This window comes from Trematomus bernacchii, unplaced genomic scaffold (genome assembly GCF_902827165.1).
Source record: "Trematomus bernacchii unplaced genomic scaffold, fTreBer1.1, whole genome shotgun sequence".
Lineage (NCBI taxonomy): Eukaryota > Metazoa > Chordata > Actinopteri > Perciformes > Nototheniidae > Trematomus > Trematomus bernacchii.
The window spans coordinates 9,753,096-9,765,931 of record NW_022988097.1 but is presented as its reverse complement, the minus strand read 5'-3'; the positions used below and the strand labels follow the sequence as shown (position 1 = coordinate 9,765,931).

The 12,836-nt window shown below is 40.3% G+C and overlaps 3 protein-coding genes across 4 annotated transcripts in view; all 3 read right to left on the bottom strand.

Moving 5' to 3' along the window:
• The window catches only part of ccnjl (cyclin J-like), a 20,070-nt gene extending 18,778 nt beyond the window's left edge, over nucleotides 1–1,292 (bottom strand). For both annotated transcript variants that reach the window (XM_034121410.1, XM_034121411.1), the window contains exon 1: nucleotides 1,021–1,292. The gene's annotated coding sequence lies outside the window, so the exon portion shown is untranslated. The remainder of the gene's footprint in view (nucleotides 1–1,020) is intronic.
• Nucleotides 1,293–1,688: 396 nt separating this feature from the next.
• Nucleotides 1,689–4,166, bottom strand: c1qtnf2 (C1q and TNF related 2). Its single transcript, XM_034121365.1, is given in 7 exon segments — nucleotides 1,689–2,420; nucleotides 2,422–2,465; nucleotides 2,468–2,696; nucleotides 2,698–2,895; nucleotides 2,897–2,991; nucleotides 3,502–3,759; nucleotides 4,079–4,166. Coding segments are annotated over 7 exon segments (924 nt in total). The 5' UTR covers nucleotides 4,107–4,166; the 3' UTR covers nucleotides 1,689–2,348.
• Nucleotides 4,167–5,512: 1,346 nt separating this feature from the next.
• slu7 (SLU7 homolog, splicing factor) lies at nucleotides 5,513–12,762 on the bottom strand. The gene is given in 17 exon segments (XM_034121182.1): nucleotides 5,513–6,029; nucleotides 6,108–6,217; nucleotides 6,219–6,245; nucleotides 6,780–6,857; nucleotides 6,964–7,034; nucleotides 7,037–7,064; nucleotides 7,122–7,300; nucleotides 7,384–7,479; nucleotides 7,482–7,553; nucleotides 8,154–8,221; nucleotides 8,312–8,409; nucleotides 8,546–8,857; nucleotides 8,984–9,148; nucleotides 9,256–9,336; nucleotides 9,426–9,579; nucleotides 11,657–11,819; nucleotides 12,583–12,762. Coding segments are annotated over 16 exon segments (1,875 nt in total). The 5' UTR covers nucleotides 11,812–11,819; nucleotides 12,583–12,762; the 3' UTR covers nucleotides 5,513–5,848.
• Nucleotides 12,763–12,836: the final 74 nt, after the last annotated feature.

The following is a 12,836-nucleotide window of genomic DNA, read 5'->3' as shown; positions in this document are numbered from 1 at the left end:
GTTATTCTACAAATGTTTTCATTATGGGCAGTGGTTAAGTCACTAAGTACATTAAATCAAGTAATTTAATTGTTTTAACTTTCTTCTTCTACTCCACTACAATTCAGAGGTAAATAGTTTACTTTTACTCCACAACATTTAATGTATATCTTTAGTTACTTTGCCGATTCGGATTAATATGTAAAATGTAATCAACACTTGAATAAGACTTTAGTTACACCTGGAGGTAACATTCACAAGCTACCATACAAGTCATTAAAACTAGCTGCAGCTTTACCAGCTTTGATAAACACTTTAATGCATCAATCATTATAATACAAATATATAATAAATTATTCTGAAAGGACAATCTGCATAATGAACTGCTTGGTACTTTAAGTATATGTTGACGCTAATACTTTTGTACTTTTACTCGAGTAACATTTTGAATGCAGGACTATGACTGTACTGTAAGAGAGTATTCCTACACTCTGGTACAGATACTTTTACTAAAGTACAAGATCTCAGTACTTCTCCCACCTCTGACTATAGCATGCAAACAACTAGGTGATTGTGTTTGTGTCGACATCTAAAATAGGGCGATTAAATAAATAGTAATTGTTGAGAAATGCAGTCGTTTTGATGAGGTTGTGAACACCTTGCTATGCCGATAGCAGTGGTCTCTTTCCCCGCATAGGCCATTTCTCTGCTCGGGAATTTAAAAGGCTCAGTTAAATGCCCGCTCGACCACGCTGTAGGTCAAAGGAATCAAAGCAGACTTTCCATAATGCCATTTTTCACACGGTGGTACACTTCCAGCGAGAAATAAATACCACATCTCACACTATGGTTATCATTCAGACACTACGAGCACCACGAGTGAGGCTACACAAGTTAACTGCTCATAAACACTCGCATTGTTTAAAACACATCACACTGCGATGAAAATAAACATCTCGGCTCAAACACAGAGAATTTCTCCGAACACGACAGCAACCTAATGAACTTTACATCTCGGAGGTTATTCCATGTGCCACTTACCAGTACGACGGGAATGCCCCCCCAGACCCCTTTGTCTCAGTCCGACATCCTGAACTCCTCTTCGGCTCACTTTGAGAAACACCTCTCTTTTTCGGCGACAAGACAACGGTTGAATCCGCTGGCAAGTTCATAAAATAGCTGCCCACCGATAAATTCCAGCAACAGGCGTCAGGTAGCGCCGTTTTCCCCCCACTGTTTACACTTTCCGTGAGGTTTTGCTTCGCCGTTTTCTCTCCGGTAGCTCCGTGGTAACAAAGTAACGTCCTCGGCTGCACCAGCTGCTGCTGTTGCGGTGGGCTCATGCGTTTCGACGTGAAGGGCCCTCCTCCTGCATGGGAGTTGTAGTCCTTTAGAGTTTAGTGTCAGTACTACAAACACCCACACATCAGAATCGAGTTTATTGCCAGGTACGTTTACACATACAAGGGAATTTGCTTTGGTGTATGGAAGTGCAAACATACAAAAACATAAGAAAATAAGTTGTAAGAAAGTGTCAAAAAGACAACAACTATAATATACAAACGTTTTAACATTAAAAAGAATAAAAACAAGTATTTACACCAAATATAAATATACAAAATAAATCTTAGTACAATCAATATATGACAATTTATGACAAACTGCAATATTTATTTAAAAAAAGTAGGGCTGTGCAGCAGATGTTCCCAAAACAGTTTTAATGTATAATTATACTATTATTTTTTTCTTTACTATATTTTTCAAATTCCTATAAATATTCAAAGTATTTGTATCAATATTATGCATTAATCATTTAAATATTTTCTCAGAATTCTGACTTTTATCTCAGAAAAGAGATTAAAGTCAGAACTCAATTATTTTTTAACTTTTGGTCACATCTCACGTTTTTTGCATCATGAGGCCTCAATCCTCTTCCGTAAAACATCATAACATCATGTCTGCTCATTAAAACACATTATACTGCATAAGTACTATAGCAACTCTGGTATGATTTCACTTCCAAGTGTTTTTTGTCTTTTTGTATAAAAAGAAAAAAAAAACATGTGGAAACCTTACAGCTCCTCTAGTAAGACAATACCAGAGGAATGGAAACAAATGTTATTGGAAAATGTAAAACGTTTTAATACCATCATGAATGATACTGCTGATAAAACCCATGGCTTCAAATTCCATACAATTTAAAGGGGTTCCCCAACTGTGGCTGACTTTTCCTCCCTTGTGTGCCCCCTGGTGTCAGAACAACTGAAATTCACTGAAGCCTGCCATTGCTTACCAATCTCTTCACATTCTCATTACATGTGAAATTAAGTGAAGGCAAGTATTACAAACTGAATAAAGATATCTCAGGATTAACTGTCATCCTTAGCATTAGCTTTTCTATCAGCCTCATTCAGATACTCCTGGTCAGCATAGAGGAGAAAAGCCAGTGAAGGTGCTGTCTGTCCAGAAAGGATCAAAGAAGAGTCGTTCTGCTCTGCGTAGAAGATCTGCAGCCACACCTGGTCAGACTGCTGCAGCTGGAGGACAGTAGAACCAGACGCCACATCATGGTTCCCTGTGTTTGCATCAAATGTTCTGATCTTATACTGTCCATTGTGTAGCAGCCCAATGGCCAGGTGCTTGTTTGCCAGAGTGATATCATATGTGAAGTAATAGACCCCGGGGACAGCACAGACAAACTTCCCACTGCTGGCATTGGTAGTGATTCCCTTCATTCAGCATAATCCGGCTGAAGCGGATGGGCAATCGCACTTTGGGGTAGCTCTTTGTCACCGCCACAGAGAAGGCTGATCGAGCTGCACGGCCACAGTTACATCCTCCTGGAGCTCCCTGCTGGCCCACGTCACCCAGCTTTCCTTTAGGGCCCCGTTTTCCCAAACCCCCCGGTGTTCCTCGCAGCCCCTTCAGTCCCTCGACGTCCAGCCTTGCCGATGACACCTTCACGCCCATTCACACCTGGCTTGCCTGGGTTCCCTGTCCTCCCTGGATCACCTAACAAATGAGGACATTTTTGTATTTTTACAACTTACAACAATGACTAATCATAACTTCATTCATCATTCAGCCTCTGAAGCAAGGCATCCAACCCCCACACTGCTTCTCCGGCCGCTGCCTATAGCTACCTACTGCTCCTAACACTAGAATAGGTTAAACGCAAAGTATGTGCTGTGTACATGTGTTTCAATTAACAGGATTTGATTCAAATATTCCTTTCCATTTCTCATTAAAAAAAAAACTATATGATAACGCCAATCATACTGTAGGTAGGGCAGATTTGAATAAAATGTTTAGCTGCTACAGCTGTTGTCCTTGAGACCCAAACAGAAGTAATGTGTCTCTGTAGAAGACTTTTTTATCTGACCCCATCATCAGAAAACCGTAAATCAACATTAAGGTTCAAGCCGGTAAGATGTTGTGTTATGTCATCTTTGTAAAGAGTTGAGGGTCTCTACAACCACAAACGATTCGCATTACGATAGAAGAGATTCAGACAGTAACTACCTCCATCTCCCTTTTGACTTTTCTCTCCATCCTTCCCGGACGGGCCATCCTTCCCTGGAGGCCCCTCAGGGCCCATGGCCCCGGGAGACCCAGGGGCTCCGGGGTACCCGGCAGGCCCCTCTGGACCTGGCAGACTGCAAAGCAGCTGGGAGGAGTGGATGGTGATGTTGCGACCTCTCGGGGGCCAGGAATATGTTGATTTGGAGAAGACAACTGACGGCAAACACAACATCACACACATCTGGAGCATGATGTTAACTGTGGAGCCACAAGAAGATGAAGGAATGTAAATGTTTACATCAATAAATGTGTTCAAGTTTTGTGAGTAAGTCGAAAAATATGATTTCAATGTCTTTTATCATAAAACATCTGCCAAAAACATGGGAATGGAAAGTGGTGACTAAATGCATAGTATCAGCTATAATCTGAGGAAAACAATTATTATCATAATGTTTTAGTCACTGTCATGCTCTGACTCAGGTCTTACTGATGAATATGAGATAAATCAAATCTGCCTACAGCATGTTTTTCGCCAAGGGAGTGCATAAAACGCTTCTTAATCAGAGAAAGAACTCACCAGTTGAGAATGTATGACCCATAGGCATCTTTCAGCTCTACGTCCTTTTTCTGCACAAGGGCACAGACTTTCCTACAATGTTTTCCAATAACCGGATGAGATAGCATTCTTCAGGAAGAGCTGCAGAGAAAAGTGCAGCCCAGTGAATCAGTCTTTAACATCCGCCCTGTTTAGCAAGTACAAGGCCAACAAATACTTTCACAGTGACGTCATTAAACTCCAGTCAGTGCAGCAGGGGTGCACAGCTGAAGTGGTGACGCATCGCTTGTTCACAGTCAAACTCTGGGGAAAAAGGATGTTATATAACAGACATGTTTAGAACAAAGCATTTAAGGTTTGTTATACTGTTTACAATTTTGATAAAGTTACAACTGTGTGCGTTTTAAATATAACTCCCTAACAAGATGTTCAAGTGCAGAATCCAACAGAACAACAAGATGGTCTGCGGTATAGAAGTGTATAAAACGTAATGATGTGACCAGATGTGTTTACAGATGTGGTACAGATCTAAAAGGTCAATACAATATCCCAGCTGCTGGGCGAGGCAGTGCCTTGTTTAGAGATCTACCTTTAACTGGAGCCATGTGAACATAAATAACATAACTGCTGGTTTTTGGGAAACACACAACAAAAAGAATCACACAAAAACACGTGGTCACAAAAAAAAAAGTTCTCGAAAACCTGCACATGCTGTAATTTAGTAGTTGTTTTTAAATGTAGTCGTCAACTAATAAAAGGAATACAATTAAATTGGGGAACAAATCAATAATAAAAGCTAGTGATCTCAAAAGTTGTGCATTCATTTTTGCATTCAATCTAATTCCAATATTTATGTGGTAGTGTAAAATGCACATACTCCACACATGAATCCACTGCTGTTTACAAGCTCTACTCTTTGCATGTCCAAAGAGAATAAGTTAGAATCTGTCGAAAACATTTAAAGGTGGGGTAGGTAAGTTTGAGAAACCGGCTCGAGATACACTTTTTGTTATATTCCATGGAATGCTCTTAACATCCCGATAGCAATGAATATCTTAAGTGCTTTGACAAAAAATCCATTAAAAAATGTCATCTGTGGAAGCCGTAGTACTGTAAAAAGCACGACCAATCATTTTAGCCGGCTCGGCTAAAGTAACTGGATGGCCTACCTGCCTGTCAGCCTTCCATCTGTGCACAAACTTATCTCGTGCCCTCATTGGTCATGTGCGCGTTCGTGTGTGTTGGAGGAGGGGCTCTGTAAGGAAGTGGCAGATTTTTTCACGGTTGCGTATTTTCAAATTCTAGCGCACTCGAGCGGTTTCTCCAAAATTACCTACCCCACCTTAATTGAATACTATCCATCATTAAGAACCACTGAAGAGATGAGCTACATTTCTATTGCAACTGATGTTGACCAATATGCATAACAAATAAAACAAACTGTTCACACAAGAATTCAGGCAAACATACATTTTATTATAAAAATATGCAATAATCCGAATAAAAAGTAGTTGGATGTGCTACTATTGAGACATGAGCGGAGGCCTCGGTAATCTAAAAACAGCACTTATATTTTCTCACATGGAACTTAAGCATAAATCAGTATTGTCTTATGGTCTGTCAACCTGTGGCCTCAAAAACAAAAGTATCCAAAAAGAAATGAACACATTACTGTACAACGTTTGTCGAGTTTGTAAACAAACATTTGCTGAACTTTTAGAGTCTGATTATTTTGACCGAGCAGCAGCTCTGGTGAAAGTCCCTTGGGAGAGTTTGGGTGAGGTCAGCAGGTCACTGGTTGAGGAAGGAAGCCATGGGATCATCCTCCCGGCAGCGCTTCATGCGGAAGGCCTCCATCTCCTCCTCAGTGGGCGCCTTCACTTCCTGCAAGCTGTTGTACGGCCTCTTCCTCTCCTCCACCTGCATGATTGCCTCGATGTGCTTCACCCGCTTGTCCTCTGCTTTCGAGTGCCTGGGAGGAAGAAACAAGTTGGAGGGAAATCAGCAAAACCTGAGACGAACACAGAACAACATTTTGGCAATCTGAAACATCAAATATTTTACCTTCTTCAGCTTCTCCTTTTTCTTCTCTGCGTCATCTGAATCGCTGCCGTCAGAGTTGTGCTTCTTGTTCTTCTTGCTCTTCTTTTTCTTCTTCTTTTTCTTTCATCATCTTATCTCGATGCATCTGGGGACATGGACACGGTTTTAACTTACTAATCCAGGGATGGTAGAGCTTTTTAAGAATACATTCAAGCACTCTTTAAAAAGGTACAACAATAAGATTCACAAACGCTTACCATCACATCTTAATTGTTAGTATATAAAGCAATTAAGAAATGTATAGTTTACACAATTTCTCTATAATCGGAAGCTATTAAATGTATACTGAACATTTTAAAGATATCTTAGTGGTTTTAAATATACGTTTTGCATTTGACGGTATGTTTTCATCTTGAGTTTAATTCATTTCTAGTCAAAGCAATCAAAATGGTGAGTATACAAAATAAAACAAACTATATAACTGTAAAAAACGAGGATACATTTGGGAATAAGGCATTTTTTTTTAAGGATGACATATTTCATATATATTTTCAAGCACATCCCTAACTTTGAAAATAAAAGATAAAGTCATTCCAAACCGTCACAGACTTTGTACAAACCCCCAAATGACACAATTAAGGCGGCAAAATGAACATAAACGCGTCTCAGCGCCACTTACTTCCAGCAGAGTCTTGGGCGGTTCTTCATCCTCGTCATCCATCAGTCCCTCCTCAAATGGAACACAGTCCGTGTGGTTCTTCAGGTTATGAAAAAAATTAAAAACACCAAAATAAGTCACAGAGCTAAAGTTAATAAAACTGATGTGTGAATCCTACAGAGCCTTCGGACACTTTATCCCTTACCACTCTAAGTCCAGCATCTCCTGTGCAGTAACTCATCTTGACCATGGAGTGACAGCACTTGTATCCCCAGTAGCGTCGGTCCAGAAGGAGCCCCAAATACACTAAAGACAGGAGAACAATTTTAGAATACAACAAAATGTGATACAATTCAGCGGGACATTTCTCCGGTGTGTTCTGCTGTCCTTACATTTGTGGTTGTTGATGACCACGTCCTCCTCATACTTGGAGCGAGCCACGGCCTTGTCCTGCCCCTTCAGCACTGCCCCGTGACGAGAGTACTCCACGTAGTCTTCCGTCTGGGCCAAGAGCAGCTCCCGTGGCGGGGCATCCAAGTGCTCTTCAACCTCCGTATGAGAGTCGCACACAAAAGCAGAAAACATCAGCAGTGAAGTCTCCAATCTGGAGGAATAATTAAACTACCGTAAATGTTGGCTGAGGGTTGACCTCTTACCTTCTCTAGAATGCTGTCCCTCTGTTTCTCCTTGAAGTCCTCCTTCTTGACCTTGAAGGACTTGTGAGCAGCTCCAGCTTGGTGGGGTCGGCCTGCAGATGCACCTCCGAGCCCCTCTCATAGGCCTCCCAGGCAAACACTGTCACAAGATGAAGCAATTTTCAGTTATTTACGAGGTACAGTACAGACAACAGCTACAAGTGGGAGAGGGAATGTAATTTGTATGTTATCTTATCGTTAGGGTTTAAGGGATTAGGTCTGCATGATATAAGGCATGGGATTACATGAATATTGTTTATACTTATGTGATTAAAAAAAAATACAAAATGTTGAAGTGTGCACAGATCTGCTGCTAGAATATAAACATTTTTGCTAAATTTGAATGTATATGCTTCTGTAAGTAGCACTTATAATATATTATTATGATATATATTTCCAGTATCTTTTTTTTCATAACAAAATTATAATGCCATTTTAAAGTGCGGGTTCTTCCTAAAACTCTATTTCAACTATCTACAAAAAAAAGCCCTGATTCTCTTTGTGTCCCATCTCATATCTCCATGTCATATCAGAAGAGTGGATATGCTTTGAGGGGGGGGGGGGTAAGAAATCCCCCCCAAATCATGTTTTAATTGAGCTCTGTCTGCTAGCTGGGGGTTAATGTTATCTCCTCAGAAGTAAACTCTGTTTTTGCAATATCAGACAAATCACAGATCTTAGAGTGGAATTGGGGACTTACATTGTGTTTGAGCCATGTTGATGGTGGCCCCACTGTAACGAGCAAAGTTGTCTCCAGCATACCCAACCCTGTCAGACAAAAAACATTTCAAAAATTGTCATCAATATGAAACAATTCGAATGTTTTACCTATTTGGAAATACAGTATTGACAACTTACTCGTCGGGGTTCATGCCGGTGTTGGAGTATGGGTTCTCTCTCATAGCTCGAGTCTTTGGGTCATAATATGCTGAATCTGGATCCAAATTCCTCAAATACTGCAAGAAACAGACATGAGAAGTTGATATTAGTGGTTGTCTCGGAGTTACATAAACAGTTTAAACAGTTGACATCAGAGGTATCACTGTAGTTCAGCAGATGCAGTTGGCCTGAGTCTCCAGATGTTTTCCGTACTTTAGCTGTGTCTTCTCTGATACGCAGGTTCCTGACAGTGATTCTTCTCTTGGAGTCAAAGTTCTGACCAGGCATATCGATGTCATCTGCATATTTATCTTCATCCTCATCCTCACTGTCATGTTCCCGCTGCTGCAGAGAAATTATTAAAAGAAAAAGAAAGTTAGTCTTCTAGACAAGAGATTGCCTTTTATCGCTTTACATTAGACAACAACATTGCTACTGCGATCTTGACCGCTCACTTACACCTTGGTCCAGTTTTCCAGAGGCCAACTCATCCTGAAGCTTCTGGGCCTTCAGGGTCCTTTTGGCCTGTGAAGCAGAATTAAATACAAAGTGAGATCCCAGTGGTAAACAGGAAGCAGACAACTCAGCTATAATGACTATGGTGACACAAAGGTTAACACTTGAAGCTTGATTCACCACTAGACTGCTTACCACATCTACTTTGGCGTACTCTTCCACGATGCGATGGTGGTCCTCAGGGTTATACCCGTTCCAGCGATCTCGCTTCCCGTCATAGTCCAAGTCCAGCTCTACCTGACTGTGTTCATCTGGAGCTATGCTGGTGCCTGTAAACTTCGCCCCAACTTTTCTGGGTCGCTAATGAGACAAAGATGAAGGTCAGAGGTTATTTATGACGGATATAATTATATTAATGTGAATGATTATAATTTGTGGAAGATTCAAGATTGCTTTATCCATTTTACCTCCAAGCACTCCTTCTTCTTGTGTGTCATGGCACCACAGTTTTCACAAGATCCCTTACGAAACTTTGTGGTGACGGACATCTGTTTGGAAGACAAAAGAAAATGATGCTTTCACCTTTCAAGTTCATTTGTAACGACTACATGAAAGTAGCTGATTGATTAACCCTTACATCGTTCACTCCTCTCTTGTACCACTCTCCAATGGTTGAGAATTGCACCGCAATTTCTTCCTGTGGTCTCTGATGCTTGAGTGTGGGCCTTTTGGACGGGTCGATGTACCATGGCACCGATGAAATATACTGTGGGATATGAGGATTGATGTCCCTGGAAAAGAAGGAAGCAGCACAGGTTAGTCCAATTACAACAGTAGTATCGTCAATAAGTCAAACTGCAGACCTATGTTTAAATCAAATGAAATAAACAAAAGTTATCTGTAAACTAGGGTGCTCTTTTTAAAGAATGTCCTAGCTCTGTTTATGCAACATTGATATAATTAAGCCATTGAATTTTCACTTTGTGTGATCTGTGCTTCATACCACGTGATCATGTTTCTGTACCACATAAATAGATAGGTCATGAAAAGTAGTATCCAGGGTTTTAGGGAGCTAAGTCAGTTGTTGAACAATGTTTGTTTTTTTAAGTCACAAGTTCCTGAAACTTAATGGAAGTTCAGTCCTAAATCTGCTCTTTTGAGAAATGGTGATAATTCCCCATTAGACCTTTACTCACTATATTTATTTTACAGATTTAGATTTTTCAGTACAAAATATAAAATCAACCAATACATTATTATATATAACTATAGGTTAAGCTACCCAGTAGTGTATAAAGCAGGGGTAGCCAACACGGTGCCCGCGGGCACTTGGTCGCCCGCAGGGGCAACGTGAGTCGCCCGCAGGGGCAACGTGAGTCGCCCGCGGGGCCTGTTCTAAAAATAGCTCTCCAAGCAAATCCAAAATGTATAAAATACACAAAACAAAAAAGGAAATGTAATTAAAAGAATCTACCCTATGCATAAACGAAACCTAAATCATAGCGAACTCTATCTACTTACTACAACTCTATATCTATCTAACACCCCTCCTCCCCCCACCCCCACAATGAATATCGACCAATCACGTTCTTGCTTGATTTGCGGGACCAGCGCATGGATGTATAATAAGAACCAGCGTTGCAGTCGGGAAGAAAAGCAATGTGGCACCTCCCCGCTGATTTTCCTTCTGGCAGAATCTACACATCAGCCCCATTGAACAGCCTATCATGCAGCCTATACAACACATGGGGGGCAGTTTTACTCTGTGTGTTGCAACTTGCATATATATTTATTGCACTTGACGCACACAGGCATGGCGTAATTACCAGCTGGGACAGGGGGGAAATGTCCCCGCTCTTTTCGAAATCCCGTTTGTGTCCCCCCACTTTACAAATATGTTTATTATTATTTTTTTAACGCAAGCCGCCGATCGCCACGGAGGAGCACACAGCCTCTGTGAGCGAGCGAGACAGAGAGAGAGCGAGAGAGCTAGGGAGTGAGGGAGAGGGGGAGAGAGAGCGAGAGAGCATACCTTTATCTATTTAATAAAGATAAAGTAAGAAATCATTCCAATGTGTACTATAGGACAGTAAAAAAAACAAAAAACAGTTTGAAAGGGGAGTGATTAGTAAAATAAGCATAAATAAAAAGAAAGAATACTAACTAGGTAACATAAGATAAGAATAAACAAGTTTAAATGATTTGTTATTGGTTGTGATCATATTCTAAAGATGTTTGGATTATTGAAAAGTATACAGCTCTCTTTTATCTGAGTGTTGAGAGCTGTATCCATAAATTCATGTTGTGCTCAAAGTGCTCCAGATTGATGCATTTCACTTCAACATTTAAAAATAATCTTCTAATGTTCTTTGAGTAAACACTGAAAACGGGTCCCACAGACCCAAACAGCACACAAAGGTTAAAGGTCAGCATATCATAATGTTTAAAATGTGCTAAATATATACACTGCAAAAAAAAAAGAAAAAAGAGGAGTAAAGTAGCCCCCGACTTGTTTTATTTTTTAAAGTAGCCCTCATCCTAAAAAAGGTTGGTGACCCCTGGTATAAAGTAATTCAAATAAACCCAACTTTTATCAAGTGCAAACATTGAAGTGATGGACACAATACATCATTCTAATATAATATATGTGGGGGCTTAAATTGGCCATTCTAGCCATGAGTATTTTTACTTTTGGTACTTAAAGTATATTTTGATTCCAATACATTTGTACTTTTACTTCAGTAATATTTTGAATGCAGGACTTTGAGTATTTTTACACTAGAGTATTTATACTCGTGTAAATAATCAGATTACGGTACTTCTTCCACCTCTGCTGAGGACCCTCTCTCTGGGCAGACATGAACTTACTTTCCCTCCTCGTCCACCTCAGCCGGAGCATTTCCCAGCTTCCTCTGCTCCTCCAGCTCCTTCTTCTTCCTCCAGTCCTCGCGGGTCATCTTCTTGGGCTCATCCAGGGCCACGAGCCCCTCCGGGTTCACGCCAACTGTCGCCTCCTCATCCATGGCTGAACCTGCCAACAGACATATAAAGCTTCAGTAAGTAACTAAGTACATTACTCAAGTACTGTATTTAAGTAAAATGTTGAGGGACTTTATTCAAGTATTTAAATGTGTTGCTTTGTTGTCCTACTACAATTCAGAGGTAAATAGTGTACTTTATTCCACTACATCTATGCATTACCTTTAGTTACTTTGCAGATTTGCATTTATGGTGAGAAATATAATCAACTCTTCACCAGCTAACGTGCAGCATACAAAGTCATTAAAACTAGCTGCACCTTTACCAGCTTTGATAAACACTTGAATGCATCAATAATTATTATCAAAAAATATCATACATATTATTCTGAAAAATCGTCAATCTGCACTTTACTTTTGGTACATTTTGATGCTAATACTTTTGCACTTGTACAGGACTAACATATTTGATTGCAGGACTTTTACTTGTAACAGAGTACTCCTAAACTGAACTCTGGTAGTTCTAAGAATAATATCGGAGTATTTCTTCCACATCTTGCTTTAGTACAGCCGTGTGACACAACGAGGGGTTTATTAGATACATATCCGTGTACATATTTGAATATCTTACTAATATACTTCCCTTTGTTGTCGTGAAGCCCCATCTAGCAGTGATTGAATGTTGTCCACAATAATACAAGTTAAACCGAAGCTATACCTCTCACGTTAGCTAACCTTAGTTTACCAGATGAGTGACTTGAGAGTGAAGGAGATTATTTATATTTAATTATTGAATTTAATCAATAACTTGCTTACCTTGTTAGGACACAACAAACACCAAGTGGATGATATTTCCCCGTAATATGGGATTTTCTGTGTCTGTTTGCGATCCTTCGTTATGTTTTGACTAACACACGATGGTGGCCATTTTACGTCAACTACAGCTACGTCACGTCCTCTCTTGTTATTCTCTTGATTTATGGCGGGCTGCAAACCAACGTGTAAAGGTGCATGGCGCCACCTACTGTACCGGAGTGTGTAACTGCGAGACTGAAAGACAATTTCTTTAA